Source organism: Saccostrea cucullata, unplaced genomic scaffold (assembly GCF_032062105.1).
Source record: "Saccostrea cucullata isolate Sc308-1 unplaced genomic scaffold, CSIRO_AGI_Scuc_v1 ctg267, whole genome shotgun sequence".
NCBI classification, from domain to species: Eukaryota; Metazoa; Mollusca; class Bivalvia; order Ostreida; family Ostreidae; genus Saccostrea; species Saccostrea cuccullata.
In genome coordinates, this window is record NW_026934971.1 from 556,059 (window position 1) to 582,126 (window position 26,068).

At 32.6% G+C, this 26,068-nt stretch overlaps 1 protein-coding gene and 1 long non-coding RNA gene across 4 annotated transcripts; both read right to left on the minus strand.

Moving 5' to 3' along the window:
- Positions 1 to 887: 887 nt before the first annotated feature.
- Positions 888 to 4,619, minus strand: LOC134241652 (uncharacterized). Its single transcript, XR_009986704.1, has 2 exons — positions 4,373 to 4,619; positions 888 to 1,142 (listed from the first exon to the last, which is right to left on the minus strand). It is a non-coding gene; the product is annotated as an uncharacterized LOC134241652 (long non-coding RNA).
- Positions 4,620 to 5,896: 1,277 nt separating this feature from the next.
- Positions 5,897 to 25,222, minus strand: LOC134241653 (uncharacterized). 3 transcript variants are annotated; one of them, XM_062723686.1, is made up of 5 exons: positions 22,454 to 22,574; positions 9,686 to 9,747; positions 8,943 to 9,206; positions 6,772 to 6,966; positions 5,897 to 6,199 (listed from the first exon to the last, which is right to left on the minus strand). In XM_062723686.1, the coding sequence occupies exons 2-5, from the start codon at positions 9,714 to 9,716 to the stop codon at positions 5,979 to 5,981; spliced, it is 711 nt and encodes a 236-aa protein (XP_062579670.1). In that variant the 5' UTR covers positions 9,717 to 9,747; positions 22,454 to 22,574; the 3' UTR covers positions 5,897 to 5,978. The 3 variants fall into 3 exon arrangements, with proteins under 3 accessions (XP_062579670.1, XP_062579671.1, XP_062579669.1); XM_062723687.1 differs by lacking the exons at positions 5,897 to 6,199; positions 6,772 to 6,966 and adding exons at positions 23,719 to 23,982; positions 25,159 to 25,222 and having other exon boundaries at positions 9,114 to 9,206; positions 22,454 to 22,648; XM_062723685.1 differs by lacking the exons at positions 5,897 to 6,199; positions 6,772 to 6,966; positions 8,943 to 9,206; positions 9,686 to 9,747 and adding exons at positions 21,150 to 21,913; positions 23,719 to 23,982; positions 25,159 to 25,222 and having other exon boundaries at positions 22,454 to 22,648.
- Positions 25,223 to 26,068: the final 846 nt, after the last annotated feature.

Consider the following 26,068-nt stretch of genomic DNA (forward strand, 5'->3'; position numbering starts at 1 on the left):
TGAATTTTGAACCTAGGATTGTCAAGAAAATGAACTTTGAGCTCAAAGTGGATTTTTTCATTAAAAATTTTTCAACTTTTTGTCAAGACATTTCAAGGACGCAGAAATGCAAAGGGAACGTAGAAAAGTTTCCGTAATTGAATTAACAATATTCATATGATTTAAAAGAGGGTAATAAGAGCAAAAAATGTAAACAGGCAGTTGTGACAGAGAGAATGCTACACAATCACAATTCTCAACGTTGATGTTTTCTTGCTTAAGAACCCCTTTGATAAACAAATCAACAAAATGATAAGCTTTTTTCTCGCTGTACAGTCAGAAACACAACGGGAGAGGAGTAGACAAAACTTTTGACAAAACATCCTTGCATTCTTGTCGTAGAAAAAAAAAACGATGGATGTGCTCCTGCAGAAAAATGAGCAAAATTATCCAAAGTACTAGTGAGATATAAGAAGGAGTGATTGATTCTTGCTAGGAGAAGTGATATCCCCTTGAGTGTTGTTGGTGCAAATTTCACTCCAATAGAATTCTAAGATATTTCCTTCATTGGCAGTGTAAGTTTTGATATTCATTGTGAGTTGGAATATACATTTCATCATTTTTGGGAATAATTACAAATTTTTGGTTCTCTTACTTGGAATTGATTATTTGATTACATTGTGAAACATGCTACATTAATTGCCTTATATATTTTTTGTGTTTATGCGTGGTGTGTTTTCTTAATCCAATGAGTTACCTGTAGCCATTCAATAGGTTAGTAAAAACTTTCCATTATTTTTAATAATAGACAGATTTTTTAACTTATTGGACAGTTTCCGGTAATTTATTGGACTGTTTAGGGCCTTGCAAGAAATAGAAAGTATTTAAAGAACAAGATGATGTCAGACTCTTTTAAATGCATTTATATGTATATATTTAGAAGTTTACATTCACAAAACATTGGTCGCCCAAACTTTAACCTCTGCCAAATGAAGATAGTTGTCAGAGCCTTTAGCAATCTGGATTTTGACGTATCTAACCCTTCTGACAAGTGGACAGCGCACTACAATCCTTGTCCTCTCCTGGTCCTTCAAAATGCCCACAAAGTTCCATATTCATATGCGAAGACCCAACACTGATATTCGCATCACGAAAGCGATTTGCTGTAATAAAGAGACTGAAAAATCAACGTTTTATAATCTGTAAATCATATTTCCTCAGTTAGAACAGTATATTTACCATAAGTACGCTTGGCGTTTTGCTCGCAAAAAATCTCGCGTATTTATCAAGTATCAAGATTCTTATAATATTACTAAACGAGGCCCACGGGCCTTATAGGTCAACTGAGTATTATGTAACTACTTTCCAACAATTGAATTGGTTCGTGTTTTAAATCAAAGGCCATTGTCACAATTTCTATTTAATTTCATTATGTTGTTTATGGCGTACCATAATTTCATTCTCATCGTATAGTCGTTACGGATAGCTGTAAGATCGGTTTGTACAATTCGTCGAAGTGGGAGTTCAGAGCAGGCCGTAGAAGTGAGAAGATGTGTCCTTCCTAGAGAAAATGTCGTATGACCCGTGTGGTCGCGTAAAATAGCTGTGTGCATTAGGCCTGAATGTTTTGTGAGTGTTTGAGAAGCTTTCCTGTGTGGACTGTAGAGTAAAGTTGAGAACTTTGGCAGAGGTGAGTTTGAAATGTTTATTTTCTTAGCTAGGTTATTTTGTGGGGTTTTTTTTTCTTTGTCTATAGTTATTACTTTGTTAAGTTTTATTAGTGACAGACAATATATCCGACATATCCAATTGTTCCTTGTGAATGCGTTATTACCGACTATGGAAACCCAGACTTTGAAGTAATGTGTTATTATAGGTGACCAGCTCGATCAGCTGTGTATACATGTATCGTACGTGTGACGTTACAGGATACTGTGATGTTACTGCAGCGTTGGAGGAAATCCTACGTACTAATACGTTGATGGTTGATGTGGACTGTGTCGCAACGATAACAGGAACTCTAACCAGCGACTGTGTGTATATACGAACAAATGAACAATACGACAACGTCTTGGGTCACATTAGAAAAATCTGCGGATATGTGCACGTGTCAAAGAAACATTCATCTGGTCGGGTTTGACAATGTTTTAGTCAATGTATAGACACTATTATTATTTTTTTGTTTATTATTATTTTTTTTTCTTTGTTTTTTTTTATTTGTGCGAGTGTTGTAGTTGTGCGTGCTGTGTGTGTGTGTAGATGTTCTATATTTTGTTTTAGAGCAGTATAATAAACTTTTGTTTGCATGTACTCTGTGTCCTTTTTACAAGATTTAGTTACAGCGAGGGATTATTTCCATGCCATTTATCACAAATTGTGTCAGCCATGAAATTCAAAATTTTGAAAGAGGCACTATTGCTTATCATAACTATACACTTAGCTTGCTTACTTTCGTTACTGAATACCCAGAGGTAGATCAGAGTAACAAAGAGGAAAAGCATTTCCAATTAATAACCAGTTGTGCATCCCACCCCATAGGAACTACTGACCCTCGGGGCACATATTTCAAACTTCTGGAAATTTTATCATAAAATTTATTTCATCATAAATGGTTAATTAATACCAAAAACCAGATTTCAAAGCATTATTTATTTTCAGACTATGTAACCCCCATCCTAAGTACCTTGATACAGAGGCCCTGAAATTAACCATTTTGGAAGAGGCACCTTTCATCATCATTAATATGAACTTAGAACATTGACATAATACCCAGGAGCAAAGGAAAAGGTTAATGCATTTTCAATATATTATCATTAGAGCCCCGCCCTAACACCAAAACCACTGCCCCGTGGGTCCTGAAATTCATAAATCTGGAAGAGGCATCCTTCCTCATTATAAATATGTATATAGTTCATTGGTTTAATACTCAGGAGCCGATAAGAAGATTATTGAAGAATTAATGTATTTTCACTATATAATCAATAGAGCCCCCCCCCTAACCCCAGAACCCTCAATCCAGGGGACACAAAATTCCCAATTTTGAAAGAGACATTCTTGTTCATCATAACTATGTACTTGGTTAGTTTGTTTAATACCCAGGAGCAGAGAAGAAGATTTTCAAAGATCCATGCATTTTCACTATACAATTAATAGAGCCGCGCCCTAACACACCAGAACCCTTGACCCCGGGGTCATGAAATTCACCTTTTTGGAAGGGGTAGCCTTATTCAACATAACTATATATTGGTTTGTTTATTATATACCCAGGAGCAAAGAAGATTTTCAAAGAAATAATGCATTTTCACAATATAATCTATTGAGCCCCGCCCTAGCACCTAAGAACCTCTGACCCTGGGGCCATGAAATTAACAGTTTTGGAAGAGGCAGCCTTAATCAACATAAATTTGTACTTATTCAATGCCCAAGAGCAGAGAAGAAGATTTTCAAAGAAATAATGCATTTTCACTATATAGTCTATTTAGCCCCTCCCTAGCACTAAAACCCCTGAGCCCAGGGCCATGAATTTCAAAATTTTGGTAGAAGACTCAATGCTTGTTACAACCATGCAATCACAGTTTAACTGCTTGATGCCCAGGAGTAAAGAAGAAGATTTTTAAGATTGCATTAATTTTAGTGGTTTTTGCCCCACCCGTCAGCCCCCAAGGGGGGGGGGGGGCAGGGACCATGAAATTCATAATTTTTGTTCTCCTTCACCCATAGATGCTTTATACCACATTTGGTTGAAAATGGTTGAGTGGTTGCCGAGAAGAATATGAAAATGTTCAAATGTTAACGCACGACGACGGACAAAAACGGATAGCAATAGGTCACCTGAGTTTAGACTGACAGTTAGCCCTCCAGAAAGAAAGGCTTTTTCTAGGCATATATAATGGTGAGTGTATTTTGTTAGTTAAACCATTGCTTATGTTATGAATGTTTTAGCTGCTAGAGAAAAACCTAATACTGTATGTAGATCACTATTATATTTTCTCGATACATTAATCTTGCGAATAAGCTGATTGGTATTTATTAGAGAGAAAATAAGTTAACTTAGCGATCTGTTGTTTCTGTTGTATATAATCCTGTAAAATATATATATATACGCGAGAAATAAATTTTGCGAGCATATAGAACCGCGTAAAACGCAGAAATAAAAATTTCTCGCGAATAAAAAGTGATTTGCAGTATCCGTTTGTAGTTATTATTTTCATTATTTATTTAAGCTTAGCAATCTTCAAGAATATGAAAAGAGACACACTATATTTTTACTATACATGATCATATCGTAGGTTCACCCGCTAATTAAATGATATATACTTATGAAATATTCAAGAAGTATTCAAAAGATTCCTTCGTATAAAGCAAAAGAAAACCAAATAAAAAATCTACTCACCGAAAGAATTAGATAATTTGTCTATTTTTATTCCAAACTCTGTTAAACTTCTCTGAATTCCAATAATATGTGTTTCACTACACTGCACAACAGCTTTAACTGGATTTTCGTTTTGGGTGGCAGAGGAAAAACATATCTCCAGATACAGTATAGTAGCAAATGCTAAAATACGTACAGGCTGCGCGTACATTTTTGATTAAAATATTTATAATGCAGTTTAACAGTATAACAATTTGTAGTTGATTAGTCGTAGCATTTGCCAAGGGCTGGCTGAAACCAACTGCATTATGATGCAAAACATTTTATATGTACATCTCGATCGGATATGCATTACGCCTTTTAGGCAAACATTTTAGCTCACCTGAGCCGAAGGCTCAAGTGAGCTTTTCTGATCACATTTTGTCCGTCGTCCGTCCATCTACAAATGTAGCTGTCTGTCTGTCCGTCTGTAAACTTTTCACATTTTCGACTTCTTCTCAAGAACCACTGGGCCAATTCTAACCAAACTTAGTACAAAGCATCCTTGGGAGATGGGGGATTTAAATTATTACAATGAAGGGCCATGTCCTCTGACAAGGAGAGATAATTAAAAAAAAATAGGTGCGGTCATTAAAAAATCTTCTCAAGAACCACTGTGCCAGAAAAGCTGAAAATTATGTGGAAGCATCCTGAGATAGTGTAGATTTTAAATTGTTCAAATCATGTCCCCCAGGGGTTGCGCGGGGCCACAATGGGGAATCAAATTTTTACATAGAAATATACAGGAAAAATCTTTTAAAAATTTCTTCTCAAGAACCACAGGGCGAGAAAAGCTGAAAATTATGTGGAAGCATCTTGGAATAGTGTAGATTCTAAATTGTTCAAATCATGACCCCAAGGGGTTGATCGGGGTCACTATAGGGAATCAAAGTTTTACATAGAAATATATAGGAAAAATCTTTAAAAATCTTCTTATCAAGAACTACTTAGCCAGAAAAGCTGAAAGTTATGAGGAAGTATCCTGGGGGTAGTGTAGATTTTAATTTATCCAAATTATGACCTGTGGAATACGATGGGGTCACAATAGGTATTACAAGGGGGAAATCTGGTTAAAAATAGCATGGTCAAAGCTTCTCAGGTGAGCTATGTGGCCCATGGACCATGTTTTTTTTTTAATTATGGCTATATTTTAAAAGGGAACTAGTTTTTCAGTCTAATCCTTTAAAAGTGCATTTTACTATGAAACAAATTGAACGAACATGATTAAATTCAAGTATCATTCTGTGAGTGGTGATGAATTTTAGCTAATTAATGCATGACTTGTCTTCCACGTTCAACAGCTGGACTGATAAAAACCATTAGACACTCATAATACTCGGTAGCATATTATTTCAAAGCACTATTGTAGCCTATTTAACTAGTGCAGTGCATTTACAGTTGAAAGTACAAAGATATATTCTTTTTCTAGCATTATTTAAAACTGCATCTAACTGCAATGGTTTTATTACGTCAACAATAAAACAATCTAAGATCAGATGTTCAATCTGGAGTTAAAAGGCATTTCTTGTATCAATATTTAAAGTATCGTAAATTTAAATAAGTGTTCACATTTACATTGTCATCGTAGTTACAAAAATGAAGGCACTCGTTCGCAAATAAATCCATGGGGCCAAGTTGCACTTATGTCATCCCACAGTCCTTTATATGTCACCCTCAGTCCAATAGATTCATGACTTTCTTTAGGTTCCCCGGAGTACCAGTAAAATGTGGCAATTTCTCTTCCGTCAGAAAAAGTCCAGGAACCATTGTTTTGCTTTTCTCCGTCAATTCTATATTTCGAAACAGATGCTAAAAATAAACAAAAAAACACTTGTATAGTTTTTATAGCTACCATAGAATATGCATGTAAATTGAATGTAGCGGTACATATATTTTGAAAATTAATGTGTGCGGTTATGTTATTTGAACTTGAGACATACATGTATTTTATTCCATCTGATATTAGAAATGTATTATCTGATTCAGTTTTATCTTTTACAGAATCCAATTTACCTTGCAACTTTCACATGAAAGAATTATACTGTGTAAACCCCCCTTTTTTGGAAAAATTGCATGTAAAGCACCTCATATGAATAATAAAATTATGGAAACAAGAGAAAAGGCAGTATATTTTTTTAACAAACCGTAATATTTCCGCTAAAATATATAAAATTAAACGATTATAAATGCAATAAGTCATATTGGTAGGTAAATAAATATTCATTACATTTGGGTAAATTTATATGATCATTTCCTGTATAAAAATGGAAGAAACATTTTTTATTCTAACAATAAACCAAAACTTTGATCACCCACGCCTAACGAAACAATGAAATGTCATCTAATTAACCATGTGATACATAGAAAAATGACTTTCTTACCTGTTGTTTGTAGGTTTAATGATTCTACCAAAATTTGTTTCCTGTATGTATTAATTCTCAGCAAATGACCATTATTTTGTTGACAGGATGTCACAGCATCAGCCTTTGTTAAAGCCACAGCATTAATTTTATAACACAGAGGGACCAAAGGATCGTAGACATATCCATGTGATGAACACTCAGATTGAAGTTTACCTAGTAAGACATATTATGCAAATATATGACGAAATTACATGTAACCACTGTATACAAAGTGCTAATCGAAAATCTACTTGATTTGGATCACTAGCTATATTTGTTTGGATCATTCGAAGTTTCTGTCTGCACATTTAGACAAAAATGTGCTTTTATATACGTTTTCTTACTGATAATAAAACTGCTTCAAACAATATGAGATTTCTTCGTGGTATATTTAAAGATTATCATATTTTTGTTTCATCTACCCCTCCATAAACATCGGTAGCACGCGTTTTTCACGCATCTGATGGTCATTTTTCGACTAATCACCCACTGGAATGGACTGTCGACATTATTTTAATAAAACATTTATTGTAATGTTTAATATGAATCTTTATCAAACGTAAGCTATTAAATTTGACTACAAGGTCTTCTTTATATCTTGGCAATTACATCAAATGTGCACCTACCCAACTTTTCCAGAGCTATTTTAGATTTGCGTAGAAAATATCCGGAAAGCTATCTTTGTTGTCATGACAGCTATACTTTTTTCGAGTATACATACAGCATTTAAGCCTATTGTGCAATACTATAATAATACAATTATATTTAACAAAATCAATATCACAAAAATATGTGCAACATATCAGTCAATATCGTCTGTCTTCCCACCAACTAGAGATAGAACGAGGAAGATTTTTTAATATTTCTAGAATAGAAAGATTATGTAAATTTAGTACAATGTCTCAGGTTGAAGAGTACCATTTTATTCTGGTTTGTCCATTTTTCCCGTTAGAAAAGAGTATATTAAGAAATATTATCACCAAAAACCCTCTACCTTTAAACTTGTTCAATTGTTGTCGACAAAAAATGTAAAAGATGTAAATGTAAACTGGGAAAATATCTTAGGAATGTACAAGATTGAGAGCAGAAGTTAATTTGACATTGATATAACGAATTTATCCTCACTACTACTATTACTAAATTTATAATATGATGCCTTGTCTGCTTTATGAACTAGAATGAATAGTTTATAAGAATTGTTCTATGATCCTGCTTTACTTAATGTACAAATGATATTGAAATTGTTATACATATATTGTACAATCTGATTGTATATACAGTGTACGTGAAACCTATGAACTATATGGCTTTTGGTAATAAACAATACAATACCAAATATGAAGTCTGTATCTCTCATGGTTCAAAAGTTATGGCGAAAGTTAAAGTTGACAAGAGACAGATAAACAAACAGACAGGACAAAAACAATAAACGCCCGGGCGTATAAATTAAAATGCTGCTTCTTTAAAACACGTATGGTACAAGTGTATATATTTAACATTATTGTAAATTTTAAAAAAAAATTAACGTTACCAAATATTTGTGCAAGATACCAAAGGATCATGTTTCCTTCATAATCTTATTAGAAATCATTTTAATTACCAAATCACAATTTGTGGTTTATCTATATGTATATATATATATATATATATATATATATATATATATATATATATATATATATATATATATATATATATATATATATATATATAATACGATTAAAGATAGTATAGTTTTTCAGGATATAACGTTGGGCAATACAGCCCATCAGTTTACAAAATAACAAATAGTACATATAATATATAATACAATGACTCTAATGAATAAAGATGCATAGTTATTTTTCAGTGCATTTTTGTGTTTTGGAATGCTGAAGTGATTAAATAATTTCTCAAGGTCACTTTTCGTGATTTGAAGGGGGGAAACAGGATCTACATCTTTTGAATTTACTTTCCTGAGTAAACAAGTGTTGAGTTGTTATAGGACTGAAATGTTACATTTTAATGGAGAAATAAATGGGAAAAATCAACCATCAAGAAGATAAATGACTTCAAATTGATATTCCTTATAATCAACAATCGGTTAACATTTTTTATCTAAGACAACATACATAATTGCTGAATATTTGATATGAAAACATAATAATTACCAACTATATCAAAATGAAACACACTGTCTGACTTCGTAAAATATGACTCGGTGATATCACTTTCACTGAACTGTTTAGATCCTTCGAACGTCACACAGTGGGTTCCATTAAAGAAAAACGAAGAACAAGTTGAAGAAGCGTGACACTCTCGTCCACATACATGTATCCCGACCATCTCTTTGGACGTTAACTCACTGGGTTTAACTGTTGGGTGTGTAATCAGTTGTCTAACATATGTCGTATGTTTGTATGACTGTGCCAAAACTAAAGGAAACTATACGATTATGTATTATAATTTTAACTTAACATTTAAATCTTTGCCGAAGCATCTGATTATAGTAAAACAATCTCTTAATTAATTACGCGGTGAAAGTATCAATATATCATTCATTCCCTTTTGATTGAATAGATTGAACCACAGGTTTTCGCGTACCTATCAATTATACCTAAATTTTCATTAAATAAAAAGATACGCAATACGTATAATAATAATATTATAGGTATTACGTATCTTTTTTATTTACCTAAAATTTCGGCAAAATTGATAGGTACGCGAACTCCTGTGATTGAACACAGACAAACTTAAACGCAATAAGTGCTTTTATGAAAATTGATTTCAATAATATTTAACATATATATGTTTCTTCTCAAAATTATGTTTTTTAAACACCAATACATTGAATATATATAAACAATTAAATTCATCATATACGATAGAGGGATTTGAATTACATTGTACCTACCTTCATTCAAAAATAACAGCAGTAGAATCATGTTCAGTGCGTAAACCCCATCAGAACGGTCTCTGTAATGTGAAGTTTAACGTCAATAGCAATAAATATCCGAAAATTCCTGGGAGACTGAAAGTCGATTAACAGGCAATAACACAAGCTTAAAGTCATTCATTCATCATTTATTTCCTCTGTAAAGAGATTTTAGGTAGAACAAAATAGAGCATTAAATTATGTACATATCATATTTCATTTATACAAATAAGGGAAGATAAAGCGTCAAAGATAATGTCAATTACATGTACAATGTCGCTCACAATTGTCCATGCAACAAACTTACATGTGCGATACACCGCACATAATCTTTGATACTTTGTTTTTGGAAACCTTGTTGTTGTACATTGGGGATAGTATTTTTTTCTAAAGTGGATCGTGATATTCTGTTAGACAGAATTTTCTCAAAAAGTTTGTAAATACAAGGCAGAAGAGCGACAGGTCTATAGGTGTTGCAAGAATTTTTGGGTTTATTACCGCCTTTGAATATGGGAACAATCAGTACTTGTTTCCATGTAGAGGAACAGATCCTAACGTCATTGTCGCATTGTACAGCTTGCAGAGATACGCTACCAAATTTGATATGTTTCATTTGTTACACCATCAATGCCTGGGGCTTTGCGCGTTATGAGAGCTGAGATTGCACTTATAACATCATGTGTTATGTGATCTTCATTGGAAGACTCAGAAGCACTTGTTTTGATGCGTGCATAATGACCCTCGATGACATGTTGAAAGTGTTTGTCAAAATGATCGTCTTCCAGTGGACGGTAAATCTCGTAAAAATCTGCGAAGGCATTTGCTGTGCCGTCAGGATCGGTGTGGGTTTTACCATTGGCGTCGCAAATTTCTGGATATATTCTAGAAAAGCGTGGTCGCCTTTGTTTGACAAGTCGCCAAAATAGACTTATGTCCATTCCGCTGCTTCATCCAAATCTCGGTAAACAGATTTCAAATAATTTTCATACTCTACGTTTTGGGCATTTCGAAAGTTGCGTTTGGCACGTTTATAGTCACTATATGATTGAAAAACCATACCTCTGGACCTGCCCTCGGAAACCCATACGCGGCGCAATGACGTTCTTTTGCATGGAGCTCCTTTACGTTTTTAGTCCAACCAGGTTTTGTGAATGGATTCATCTGGGACTTTGGGTTGAAATAGTTTGCAGATGTAGTTAGGATATCTACAATTGATTTATAGTAATTTTCAATGTTTTCCCTTGTACGTATTTGAACATTAAGTATCCTGTGCAACTCCTGTTCATTGTGTTGCCTATAGTTAGTGATAGCTTCAGGACTGGCCTTATGCCATGACGTGAGTTTACAGTGAGAATTTTCCAGGAAATGTTGTTTTGCCTTGAGACTGAAAGATACAAAAACTGGCAAGTGGTCAGATGTAATTAAAATTGATCCTTCCTTAAAGACAGAGTAGAGATTTAGATTGCTTGCAATCTTCCAGTCAAACAGAATGTAATTGATCATTGTTTCTTTCGGTGTGAAAGTAAATTGTTCTCCTTCAACGCAGAAGTCTATCATAGGAGTGCATATAGCACATTGTTCAACAAAACTGCGTAAGATTTCGGATTTTGCGTTGTTAACGTGGAACTCACGTAGGAGACTATCATTGAAGTCACCAGAAAATAGGACTTCGCCGTACTGACAATATTGTTCGTATAAACCTTGCATAATGTCAATGTTAGACTTATAGTCGTCAAGTACATTATCAGATGGTAGATATACACCAAAAATGAAAAGAGGCACAGTATCGAATAATGTTACTTGAATACCAACTATGTTGTTAGTAGAATCACAAGGAATTTCCCTTACAGAGAATTGTAGATTTTTATTGATAAGGATAGCGACGCCACCTTTACCGCAGTGCCGTAAAACGGGACAATCCTCTGAATCACTCTCAATCTTCAAAATGCTGTAGTATTTTGAGTGTGTGCTATTAAGGTAGTTTCTAGAATTTTTACCAAGTTGTGTTCCGACAGTATGGCAAAGTCGCATTTTGATTTTTCCAATAACGAACTTTTTGTACAGCATTTGTAAGTGCCATGGTTAAGGAAGAGTCAAAATGTGACTGATTTTGAACCTGATCATTAAGGTGTGAAGTACCGTTATCGCTTGTATGCGTGCTATGTAAGGTGTAAGAAGTACTTGTAGAGGAAACCACCGTTGCAAATGATTTACTCATTTTGGTCATTTTCGTTTCAGACACCTGTTCAGCCCTGAACAAAGCTTTGACAGCCTCGATACATCGTCATTCAGCTTATTATTTTTTACTTGATATTCTGTAAAGTGTAAGCCATCGAGGCATTTTAGTTGCGAATTGGTAGTTTTCATAAATGTCTCGCAGCCAGAGGCATATGTGTCCAAGCTGTTTTTCAATTTTTCAAGCTCAGAAATAAGAGATGCATATTTTGATTTTAAGCTAGACACAGTTTTGCTGAGATTTTGCATATGTTTAGTGTCGTTTATGTGTGTCTCTTCGAGCTTGTTAACTCTTTGGAGGAGGCTCTGTACGAGAGAGCGTAATTCAATCAATGACGTTTATGGAAATTCGGACTGTCTGTGTTTTGATTTGTCAAATACATCGGATAGATAAGAACTGTCACCGCTGCAGAACATATGCAATGCAAAGCAATATTTTGCGAAATTGGCTACACTAGAATTGAGTTTGGTTGATTTTCTTGCCGTAAGGTTGCCCGTTGGACATCCTTCCATTGTTTTTGTTCTTAAATCTTAAGGGTACTTACCACAAACAAAAAATGGATGCGCGGGTTGATATATATTTTTTGACTGATTTTGATTTGAAATGACAGAAATAATAAATCCCTGAAATATTACGAAATCGTAGGTTTTCCTTGGTGCTTAGATATGAGAATTTGTTTTGCCTTCTATATAATTCCATACAAAATTTTGCACAATTTTTTAACTTTATGACAAAATCTTATATAATTCTCCCACTTTACTTGGTAAACATTATTCAGGTTGTCAATTTAAATGTAAATCTGTGAGAAATAATGCTGATTTCTGAAAAAAGTTTGTTTGTGTTATTTATCCTTAAACACAGAGATGATCTGTAGTCTATAATAACGTGTTCTTTACTGGATGTCAATTCTAAAACTTTTGCACATAACGATCTTTCGGAAGATTTTGAAGCTTTGTGTCCAGATATCGAAAATCGGAACTGGAGACAGAGTTAGAGTCAAACGTTTGAGGATCAAGTGTGTGTGTACTTGTATGGTCTCCACTACCGTGAATATCGCTCATGATAACCTCGCCATTTAGTGCATTAATCAAATCAGTATTTTGAGGAGTATAAGCACATTCAAAATCACAATCGGCATTGTATTGATTTGCAGAATCGTTTACACATTCAGATTGAGTACTTAAAAAGTCTATATTGGCGTTGGCATTCTGCAATTCGACATACACTTTCTCAGGCGATGTGATATGACCAGTCGTGACCAGCGCCACAATAGCCATTATATATCCGTATAGCCTGATAACAAAGAAATCTTCAGTGTTATTTGTAAAAGTCAAAAATTGTCGTGCGCCGACCACCGATATTTAACACTTTTTAAATGTTGCATATGACATCACAGGCCTATAATATTTTGTCAAAATAAAAAATGACAATTTTCCAACAACATACTAAAAATTATAAGTTTTGGTTGAAAAGTAAAAAATATACTACCTCGGCAAATGACAATTACTTCATTGACAGAATGGCATTATCATTGATAAAGCTACCAGAATGATTTTATTAATAGCATAAATGGACTTGGAGTTAAAAGGCATCTGTGTGACTACAATCAGATCAATTTTTTATTACCAAAAAATAAGTTGTACTGACATGATTGTATTAAAAGTACACGTCACAAAAAACCAGCTCTCAATGTTAAAGCGGTGCCGTAATTTTTTTTTTACATTTTACCAAAGCTTAGAGTTTTATGATTCCATTTCAGTCTTATTTTTTCTTTTTTTCGATTTTGCTTTTGTTTTGTTTTGTTGTTTTTTGGTATTGTTTTTCGTAGATTTTTTGTTTTAAAACTATATACCTATTAGGCCTGTATTCATATCAGATGAAAAGCTAATTTTTACTCCAAAAAATTCTGACGTGCACATTTGCTTCTTTCATCCTTTATGTAAATGGAAACAACCGTTTAATGAAAAGTAATGATATACATGTAGTACAATAGTACAACATGTATCAAAATAAAGTTTCTAGTACAGGTAAATAGAAAATGTCAATAAATGAGTACTCATACGTATGACATAATACAAAAGATATCAAAATAATGTTGCTTTATAGAATGCTGAAGAAAACGTTAATTAAGTAAGTAAGTAAGTAAGTAAATTTTATTTAAAGTCGGCATTGTATACATTACATAACAAGAAACATGAGCTCTGTAGAGCTCTTAAACCGACTATCACAGTTAAAATATCACAAGAAAACATTTACAACATAAATAAAACATGCAAAAACACATGTACCTATATACACATACATATGACAGATAAAACGAATTTTAAGAATTTAACAAATTTTAACAATTTATAATTTCTTTAGAATAAGTTAAAGAAAAAAAAAATAGACAACTTGAAAAGCAATATGATTGCATTAAGAGGAACAAAAATAAATATAACGTGAGTATTATCAATAAATACATAAAAGTCATATGATAGTAATAAAAATTAAGCACTACGTTTAACCCATAAATTTAGATTAAAAATAACTAATTGTATTATTAATAATAATAAAAATAAATAAATAAAAAACGGTAAATAAATAAACTTGAAAGTTTAGAAATTAAAAATTCACACAGACATAGCTAAACCAAATTTTTTAAATATAATAAATTATCAATTTAGAAAGAAGAAGGAGAAAAAAAAAACAAATAAAAAAAAACAACAATAATTTAAAAATAATTTATGTTTAATTAGTTAATGAAATTGATAATTTATTATATTAAAAAAATTAAGACTTTTTATATATCTACTTCTGTTCCTCAACAAATTGCGGGATTTTGCAGTACATGCATTTCTTTATGCGTTAAGCCTGTAATTAACTGTCAAAGAAAATTACAATATACTGTTAGATTAATCTGTCAGCAGTGAAAAACATATAACATTTCCGGCGCATGCGCGATGTCCCCTCGCTTTTGCGAAAGCGGGGGACAATAAGAGACAAAATGAGTAACAGGATATAAGTATTCATTCAGAACATTAATGCAAAGCAATCTGAACGATTTCTTACTGTCGATTGAGACTTAAGAGATTTTATTGTAAAATCTTGAGCAATTCATTAAGGCGAAAATTAAAAAATCGACCAAACACAGGAAGTTGTCCTGATTGAATGCATTCAATTATATTTTATGGGCGATTTAATTGCAAATGAATATTGGATGAAATTTAATGCTGTCAATTAACCCATGTATGGGACACACAGCGAGTGAATTATTTCTGTCCTTGGTTTCCTTGGTTTGCATGTTCTCTAATAGATTTGAATATGTTATGAAAGTCTACATCGTTTTCGAAAATAAAATTGTGATTTCAAACTTAAACAAAAATTTGCTTGTCTCAAATCAGACCCAATCCGATTGAAAATAAAATTCATGCCGATTTTAATTGTATAAATATTTGGATATTATAACCAATATTCACAGAAATACTAGATTAAATGCGTATGCATACAATGATAAAACCTGATTTCTCGACCCCCGGAGACTGTATCGGAGAAAAAGGAATTTGTTGATTTACTTTGCATTCATTTTATCGGATCAGTTTAATTTCAGTTAAGATTGAAATTTTGAAAAAAAATGTTCGTACAAGCCCACAGCGATATTTTTCTTCTTATGTTGAAGTTTTTTAAAGGATGATTATTATTGTTCATCGTGAAGATTTCCAGGCATTATTAGTATTATCAGCTATAAATCATGAGAATAAGTGTGTTCCAACATCCAACGACTACTGTCTATCAGTAATTTACAAGAAAATAAGAGATGCATAGAATAGGTTAACTACAAAGTCACAAGAAAAAGAGCTACACTTTAGAATTCTTCAGTCATCTCTGAGCTGTAAGGGAAATGAATTTGATATTATAGCTCTGTATTGATTGTCAGTAAGCATTTCTATTATTCAGAAGAGTATTTTTCGTAAATGTAATAACATCACTTTCGTTTGTTCACTTGTTAAATATCAGGGATCGAGAGGAATGCTTTGTAAGAGAGGTAGAAAGACGATATATGAAAAATGTAAAATGTTGATCTTTAGGTAATTAAACTGAAAGTCCTTTCGCAAATAAATCCATGGGGTGTGTTTCTTTAACGTCGTCCCATTTTCCTTCATATGTTACTCTCAGTGCAATAGATTTCAGGTTATCACTCAGTTCGCCAGTGTACCAGTAAAACATGGTGGAATGTTTAGAATACACGTCAACATGGAATGAAAAAAATAGAAATTATTTCTCCTTCGCGGATCGGCATACACATATAACGGTAACGTTACCTTACTTTACTCTGCACCACTATTACAATTATACTCAATGCACATGGACAGGCATTCTAATTTCAAGCCAGACTTAATAATAACTATGTTCCTTACTCATTGCCTTTCATGACAAATTAACAACTAAATAGTAAATTTCAGTTTTTTGAATCTTCAACTTCCCCTGTCTACAAGCATGACTTTCTTGATCTAGATTTTTGCCAATATCACCAGCATACGGTGTTTATGTGTCCAAAGTGATTCAAATTGCAAAAACATCCTCCGAGAACATTTAATCTTTAAACTAATAGAGGCTCTTGACAAATAATTTGATTAAACAGGGATTCACTATTCTCTCTTGAATCATTACTTCGAAAATTCTATTTTACTCACAATTTCACTGTTTTGTAAACAGAACCTAGCTTTAGGTCATTATCTGACGTATTACAATTGTCATGTATACGTTCGTTTTGCATATACTTATTTGGACCAAAAACCACATAGATATTGTCAATAAGAAACTCAAGCATCTTTTTTAATGTCGACTTCAGTGTACGTCTGTGTAAAATAAGAATGTTTTAACAAAATAATTTTGCAAATGACCAATGACAGGGTAAGTAAACTTCCGAGTTCCAATTTTATTGAAAAAGCAGCTGTCAATGATATCAAAAAGACTGGACTTTAATTTATCGTGGGGAATGGTTTTGTATAAAGTTAAAAGGTCGTAAGTTTTTAAGCTGTTGATTTTGGTAAAATCTTGTGATTTCTAATTTTCCAAAAATTCCTTGGCATTTTTAAGTATCCACATCTGATTTACACCACTTCTAATGTCATTCGAACACGTCTTTCTTTGTAAGGCAGTGCAGATCGACTTAATTATAAGACATACCATTCATAAGCAAGTAATTATCGAAATGTCCACAATTTTGGCGCACTTTTTTATATACAGGATACGATAAAATGACATCCTAAAGCGAAATGAAGATCCCGGTAGGGGACATGTATTGCTTTTGCAATACTCTCAAAAGCAATACTCTCAGAATGCGTGTTTACTTTGTATTCATATGAAGCAAAATTTGTTCAAAAACTTCTACGTGAAAAGAAGAAAATACTTGCTGTGGCTTTCAACTCGACATTGACATCTCGACGACGTACATATTGTAAATCAACAATTTTTAAATTCATTTTTATTTATTTTAAAATAAATTTTAATTAAAATTTCTTATACAGTTTTTAAATATATTTCTAAAACAGCGAAAATATTTATTCTGTCAATCTGTCTTCAAGAAAGGCTATATTCAAAAGATAAGTTTAATTCCAATTTTTAAAAGTATATCGTTTTTTTGTCTTTGCAATGTACCATGATAGCTCATTGAATAAACAGCGTACAAGTAAAACAGTGGTCATGGGTTCGCTTTGATCACACGATGAGCGACAGACAACCAGAACTCTTACAGCTCAAATAAGCCAAAATCCTAGATTAATGACATCCATACCTGTCGCTTAAGTTCAGTGATTCTGACAAAAGTTATTTCATGTACGCAGATTATCTCTGCAAATGACCATCATTTCGTTGACAGAATGGCATTAGTCTTAAAGTTTGATAAAGCTACAAGATTGATTTAATAGCGTAACGAGACTTTGCACAAGAGGCATATGAGTGACTACAACCATATTGAATTTTACGTCATAAGATGAACACGATTGGATTAAACAACAAATAGACAAGAGTGGAGAACGTTTGTTGCTGCCCTACACACCACAGGGTGTAAAGGGCAATGGTGATTGTATTAAAAGTACATAGCATAAAAGCACAGGCACCTGAAGTTACTTATTTTTCTTTTAATAAAAATATATATCCCCCACCAAATAATAAACACTGTACACATCGTCCTTCATCTTGAAGTTTTCTTCTCGGTCACATCCACTTGTATTTTCGTATGAAAATCGGTAAAATAAATTCCCTGCAACCATTTTCTGTATGTGACCAGTATTTCGAGATCTAAATTTACGGACAGTGCAACCAGAAGGGCGCATCACACTTGTAAATATTGAAAATCTCTCTTCAATCTCGATCTACTGCTTCAACAATCCGATTTAATCTTTATCAATTCCTCTTGTAAATGTTGGCTGCATAAAATTTAAATTTTAATCACCTACATTTGTAAATTCAAAAATCTATTTCACATGTAGAAACACGAATTGTGTAAAGAACCTTTTTATGCAATAAGTAAAATTCGATGTTCTAAAAAAGGGACATGTCGTTTTTTTCGACAGTAAATGATACATGTAAGCAAATTATAATTATATTAAATATGAAAAACATATATATTTTTAAAGATTTGCTTTATGGAAGTAAATATATTGTGTGTCTCGTAATTTATAAAGGGAAAGAAAATTCTGATTTACGAGGGACGTTCAATAAATAATGTCATCAGCTCGATGACACACAACATAGAAATCATATGCAATTAAGTTTGACTTCCTCTAATTATTGAATCTTTAATGAGTTGAAATCAGTTTATGTGACCGCTTTTCATCACATTATTCCATTGAGAGAAGCTGGAAAACAAGGGCTACAAGGACATTGCATATAAAATGAATAGTCAAGAACCAGTAAACAAGAGTGAAATATTAAACGCTTCATTAAAGCAGCTGTAAAACGTATTAATATCCAAAAATACATTAACTGAAAAATGTGAAATTTACAGCAACCAATGTCTGTTTTATAGACACGTGAACAGGTGGATTTCAATAAACAAAAATTATATAATGGGCATCAAAAATGGGTACCGTCCTTGGCAACAAGGACATACAACAACCAATGTATATTTGCGAAAATTCAACAGACTATCACTGATTATGTTTTTTTTTACTTTAAGACAGCAAAATTGATAGAAATCATTTTGGGGGTAGTTCACACTGTTTTAAACAAACATTTGAGTGAAAACGACAGCGTGTAGGAATATCTAAACAATTATTTTTAAAAAATCAAAAATTGTACTTATCCACGTTTGTCTGAAATTCAATTAGATAATGAAATTTGAATCCATTTTGCTTTAAACCCTCAAAACAAATTTACGATAAGATGCACTTGACAAAACAAACTGCAAAGGCCTAAAAAGAGCAAAGAATTGCAAGAGCACAAAAACAGATTTATGTGCTTTTTCTTAAATATTAGCGGTCCTATTGTTCAAATTCATATTTGGGGAGGAATTTCAATTTTTGGAGGAGTCTAGAAAACATTTTTTTGCAGAAAAATTGAAAGGTTTATGAGAGGAAGGAAACAGAATGAAAAATTCACAACATTAAATTTCTTCATGACAGCGTCCAAACCCACAGGCCATGCAGAGTAAAGGAGTTTGGGGGATAAACAGAAAGTTAATGTTTTGTCACGCCAACAAAATTTACCAGATCTTTCAACCTTTGACTTGTGTCATTGCCCAAACTTAGATAAACATCTATTAGAAAGAAAAAAAAACAAGTACAGCAAATCATGGGTTCTGCCATATTCCAGTATACGAGGGGTCATACTCAAAAATGTGTTCTAAAAACAATTAGAAATTGAATAAAAATGTTACGGACATGTGTTTTAATTAAAAGAGAATATTTTAGTTAAATCGTTCAGACTAAATCATAGATAAGCGTTTTTTTTTTTTTTTGTTTCTTTCCGAGCCCCAATGACATTATTTATTGAACGCCCCTCGTATAATCTTTTTAATGACACATGCGTTTTTGTCGACCCTTATAACCAAAATGCTTGCCTTCCGTCTAACGGCCCTTGGTAAACAGTTCGGTTCATTGTCCGACAATACGCATGTTGCCCCTGAACCCAGTCAAAAACTGTATAATGTTTACTTTTGATGTGATGCAGTATATTCGTGTCAATGAAACTGGGTACTTCTAACATATGTTTGAATAATTTGTAATTAATGAGTGTAAAAGAATGCTGCAAATACCCTTTTCACTGAAGACGTCAGTAGACATTTATTCGTTCAAAAAATATATATAATAATTTAAAAATCGATATCAGTGTAAGTAAATGTATATGACAAAGAGACAAAATGTGGAAAAAAATATATTTATTCAGAAGATTCATGTAAAGCAATCCGATTTTTTTTTTACTGCCTATTGATAATTGAAAAAATATATTATCAAATCTTGAATTGAACAATTCATTAAGGCAAAAATAAAAAAATCGATCAAGCCCCAGGAAGTTGTCCTTATTGCATGCATTCTATTATATGTTATGGCAGATTTAATGGGAAATGAAAATTAATGGATGAAATTTAATGCTGACAATAAACCCAGTAATTGGACAGATAGAAAGTGAATTATTTCTGTCCTGGTTTGTGTGTTGTTTTATAGATTTGAGTATGGCATGAAAGTATTCATTAATTTCGAAAATCAATTGTAAAACTTTTTTTAAAATTTGCTTGTTTCAAATCTGATCCAATACAATTGAAATCTAACTCATGCCGATTTGAATTATAATGTGCTTTACGGTGTGACCATTGGGGCGAGCGCTGTTATACTCAAAACACACTTGAAACATTGATCAGCTACTTCAACATCTAGTCGCATGAGACATCTCGACTAGCTATGACGTAACGGAACTCGTCGGAGCTTACGGAGACAGCCCAGTGTCTGGTTGAACTATAGACATAGTGCAATTTTTGTCAAAAGACATTGCAGAGTTATTTTTTGTTTCTTTTAAAAACTTCTACAAACTGAAAGCCTTTTAATATTTAAGTTATTTTTTTCCCGTAAAGGTTATTGGGTAGCAAAAGAATTCTGGGAATGTTTCACAGAAAAGTTTGCTTTACGTATGTACAGATTTCATTCCGAATTTCCTCTGTTCGTACATGTTAGTCTATTGAGATCGCTTCGCGAGGCGTTCGCGACGCTCGCTGATAATTTGGATATCATAACCAATATAACAAAATACTAGATTAAACGCCTTTGAATTCAATAATAAAACCTGAATTCCCGATCCGCGGAAACTGCAGGAATTTCTTGATTTACTCTGCATTCATTTTATCGGATAACTCTTATTTGAGGTAATTTCGATGAAATTTTAAAATAATTCATAAAAAGCCCACATGAATATTTTTCTTCCTATGCTGAAGCTGTTATTATTTATCATTAAAGAGTTCTAGGTATAATAAGTATTAACAACTATAATTCATGAATAATATTGTGTTCCAACTTCAGACTACTTTTTATCGGTAATTTACACGAATAAGAAATGCATACACTACGGTAACTACAAAGTCAAAAGAAAAAGATTTTTTGGAATTCTTCAGTCATATTTGAGCTGTAAGGGAACTGAATTTGATGCTATAGCTCTGTATTGATTGCCAATAAGCATTGCTATTATTTTGAAGTGATCTAGAAGAATGCTTTGTAAAAAAAGATAGAAAGACGATATATGAAATATAGATGCACATATGCAAACTGCTGATCTTTAGGTAATTAAACTGAAAGTCCTTTCGCAAATAAATCCATGGGGGCGTGTTTCTTTAACATCGTCCCATTTTCCTTCATATGTTACTCTCAATGCAATAGATTTTAGGTTATCTCTCGGTTCGCCAGGGTACCAGTAAAACGTGGTTATTTTTCGCCCGTCGGAAAAGGTCCAAATACCATTGGAGTTTTTCTCCCCATCGATTCTATATTTTGAGATAGAACCTATAAAAAAATTAAATGATTTATTAAAAAAAAAATACGATAGTGCTTCGCAGTGTTTTTAATTCCATGATTAAGAAGAAAGTAATTTTCAGTAATATTTAAAAATTCGATACAAAAACAGCAGATTTATTGATGAACGATACAGTATCAGTATTTACGTCTATATTTACATCTGTTTGAGAGTTCATTTATTTTTTCCCTCTGTCATGACATACGCAAAGGTATTAATTAAATATTTACACGGATTTAAAATTTTATAAGGTTAGAAATTAAAAAATGTTTTCATTTTTTTTAATTTTCAAAAGAACTTTAATTGTCATATAATATCTGATGTACCGGTATATTAATCTTCATGTACGTACGTTTTGTATAGAATTATATTGACCACAAGTGTCTACTTAAAGTGTTTCTAGGGGTTAGTGTTCTTGCTCTTCATGAACATAACTGTATGGTTATGAGATTAATCAAAGCTACATGTAATTGTTTTCACTTTTACATAAACGTACTTTTTTGGGCTGAAAAGATAATGGAACGCTGTACCTGTTGCTTGTAGGTTCAAGGATTCTACCAAAAGTTGTTTCCTGTATGTGTTTATTCTCAGCAAATGACCATTACTTTGTTCACAAGATGCCATTGCGTCAGCCTTTGCTAAACCTGTATCGTTTACTTTGTAACACAATGGGACTAGGGGATCATAGAGGTATCCATGTGACGTACACTCAGCAGCAAATGTACCTATAATGAAACCAAAAATACCTTAATCAACACATACGATTGACGAGAAACAACCCTTTATATACGCATAACATAATTTGTAGTTTTTTAGAAGGTCAAAAGGAACAGATTTTTATTGTTTATTAAGGTCAGACGACACGTTCCTCAAAAAATATATAATTTTTCCTAAGAATTTGTCATTGAAGTAAAGGTACTTAAACAAGACCTTACCAGGCATTTTTTAGGGTCATATTTCTTATATAACCCTATATGGGTAATGTTCTAAATGGCCTATTACAGAATTTTTTGTGTACTTATATTTAAAAACATTTTAAAAACATTGGTGAAATCAGAAGAGAATGACAAATATGAATATTTTTTTATATAATACCAAGAGATACCAAGAGATACAAAACGTATATTTGAGGAACGTGTCATGTGACCTTAAATGACAAAGTATTACTGGTTTTGTTGAAATACAAATATCATTATTTATAAAAAAAAGTTTACAATGTGTTAATATAAATTCAAAGTAATTTGCAAGGATTATTTTACTTGACGTTGTTTGCAATGTGCTTTTTCAACTAACGACTTTACTTCGTTTGAAAATTGCGCTTGTTTTCATCTTGTTCATTTTCAATATTATTTTCCTCCTTACTCATTTTTGTACTTGTTTTAATCTCAAATGACTTGACTGATAATGTTAGGGATCAGAGAAATTCCATCCATACTTTATAAGGATTTTGTTCTTTGATGACTGATTATCAACGCGTTTTCTTTTTTCTTTTCTTTTCTTTCGTTTTTTTATTTTTATTTTTTTGGCAATGTGCCTTTGCAGTATCAGATAGTTGGATGGATATTTTCTACAAACATGTATATATATGATGACAAAGGACTGTAGTTTTAAAAGAAACATGACTTTTTAACAGCTAAAATCTTATCTGGCAGACTGAGAGGATAAAGAATATAATCTTTGTTAGACGTGTGGATGCATAATTATATGCATTGAAGTTGTTCTAGACTTTCTCTCACATATCATTCACTGTTGTTTAGAGCATAATTCAAAGTATATTAAACATTGTCATAATTACCAGAAATGTCAGAATGAACCAGTCTGTTTGATAAAATAAAATACTCCTCTCTTTGACCGCCTTCATCGAAATACATAGTCCCCTCGAAAGTCACACAATGAGTTCCATTGAATAAAAAGGAAGAGCATGTTGAAGAGTAATGGCATATTTGTCCACACTCACTAACGGTCTTGGTTTCAATAGTTCCTAATAAAGTTGGTTGTGATGGCGTTATTGTATTCAGCTGTCTAGCATACGTCGTATGTGTATAGGTTTGGGCTGCAGCTAAAAGTATTCACAATATTAAAGAATATTATGATAACGTGTCATTTCTGACTTAACATGAAGAATTTTATAAGAAGTATATTTTAGAATAAATGTGAGCTTGTGCAAATTAGCAAGTAAAGTACTCTGAAAAAAATTGTTTCACAAATTTGCATGAGTAATTTAGTATGTGACCTTTTTCCTCTAATAAAATAATATAATTTGGGTATTAGAAATCTGAACAGGTAGCACGTTTTCCATAAAGCTTTGAATGAACAAGTGCATATTGGTTGCACGTGTCGAGTCATTTTTAAAAGTAAAAGATGGATTTTTCTTTGTTAAAAGTCTAATAGTAAATTTATACCTGTTCATTATATCTGCAGTTTTTTGGCAATGTCAAAAGAAAAAATATACAAAATTTATTACAATTAAAAATATCTCTTAAACCAATGTTTAATATCTATACAGAAACATGAATTCTTTTACGAGAAAACATATTTAGTGCTATTGTTTCGAATTAAAAATGAAACACGTGAGTAGATAAAGCTTTGTTTTCAAAAGAGTAACATTTGAAGTTGATACTTTTTTTTTAAATAGATGTTCTGACAAGCTTTGTTTTCAATAAAGTGACATTCCTTAACAATCGACAGGGCTGTTGCTTAGAAAACCATTTACTTTAGAAAATAAAAAGTTAGATTTATCGTGGCGCAGTGGTTAGAGCGTCTGCTCTAGAGTCGCGAAGTAAGGAGTTAATCCTTACGTCGGGGTTTCGAATCCTACTGTGGGACGTGGAGTCCTTCGGATGAGACCGTATAAACGTAGGTCCCGTGTCGCAGTAGGTGCTGGCACGATAAAGAACCCTCTCTTCTCAATTGCCCTAATGCCGAGTATAGGACAAATTTTGTAGCTCTCCACCGGCAAGTGGTGGCGTCTCCATGTTTGAAAAATTCTCGAGAGGAACGTTAAACAAAATACAATCAATCAATCAAACTTAGAATCTACTATTTTCCAATTATTACAACATTTACATAGGTCATTATACTGCGTGTCGTTTCTAGAAAATTTATTGAAGCCAAATTAAAAATAATCTGAGTGATACTTCAAGAAATGTTCATTGCAAACACAGAATTTATTTTCATTCCGTAAATGTTTTTTAAGATTCTGTATAATCATTAGAAAGGCAAAAAAGTATCTAACCTTTTCTTAATGAAAGCAGCTGAAGGATCAAACAGAGTAAACATTCCATCATTATGAAGACTAAATTGTTTCGATTCCACAGTAAAAGTTAAAAGGCACTGGGGATACCTCCGGAAGTAGGAAATCAATCAGACTGCTCGCAATCTCGATCAGCAAGGATTTGCAGGAACCATTTATGAAATTATAAAATCAGTTTCTTATTATGCCTTTCCTCTCGAGTTGAAAATTTCGAATCCCCCTTTCTTTTATTTATTTTTGGTACAAGTACGACTGCATTTATTTTTTTTTTATAATAAAATATTTTTTTCATAAGGTAAGATTGGATAAGAAAATACAGTTTTATTACGTGCTTTACTTCTAACTGGCCAATTTGTTATTTGTTGGAAAATCTAGTTTGTTGCATGTTTAGTTATCTCTGTGGATTTTGCTAAAAGATCATGGACATTGGTTTGTTCTGTTTCTGTTCAGTCTCGTGAATTCATTCGCTTATTCATCATTCTTCCCCTAAAACGATAACATTTATACTTTCAACAATTGCAGTTCTTATTCAAATTGTATATTTGCACAATTTCAAATTTATTTTTTTCACTCCAAAAATTTGCTGCCAATCTGAAATAGTTCGTTTTGTACGGAAGCCCTGGAGTGACATTGACTTACTTGTTATGACTTATTTGTTATAACTTATTTGTTTTGACTTATTTGTTTTGAGATTTTTTTGTTAGTTCTAACTAACTGTAGGTAAGCTATTGAGAACGATTAATTGTAGTTTTGTAGTTAAACGTACAAAACTGATGTGATTGCTAAAATTTTATCTGTTAATTACGGACGCCCTTGAGTGATATTGACTTATTTCTTATGTGTTTTGACTTATTTCTTATGTGTTTTGACTTATTTCTTATGTGTTTTGACT

Coding starts and splice junctions, on each gene's coding strand:
- LOC134241653 (XM_062723685.1), bottom strand. CDS start 25,210: ATGATGGAATGTTTACTCTGTTTGATCCTTCAGCTGCTTTCATTAAGA. Junction 22,649..23,718: donor GGTTCATTCTGACATTTCTG/GTAATTATGACA, acceptor GTTTCATTATAG/GTACATTTGCTGCTGAGTGT. Junction 21,914..22,453: donor CTTGAACCTACAAGCAACAG/GTACAGCGTTCC, acceptor ATTTTTTTATAG/GTTCTATCTCAAAATATAGA.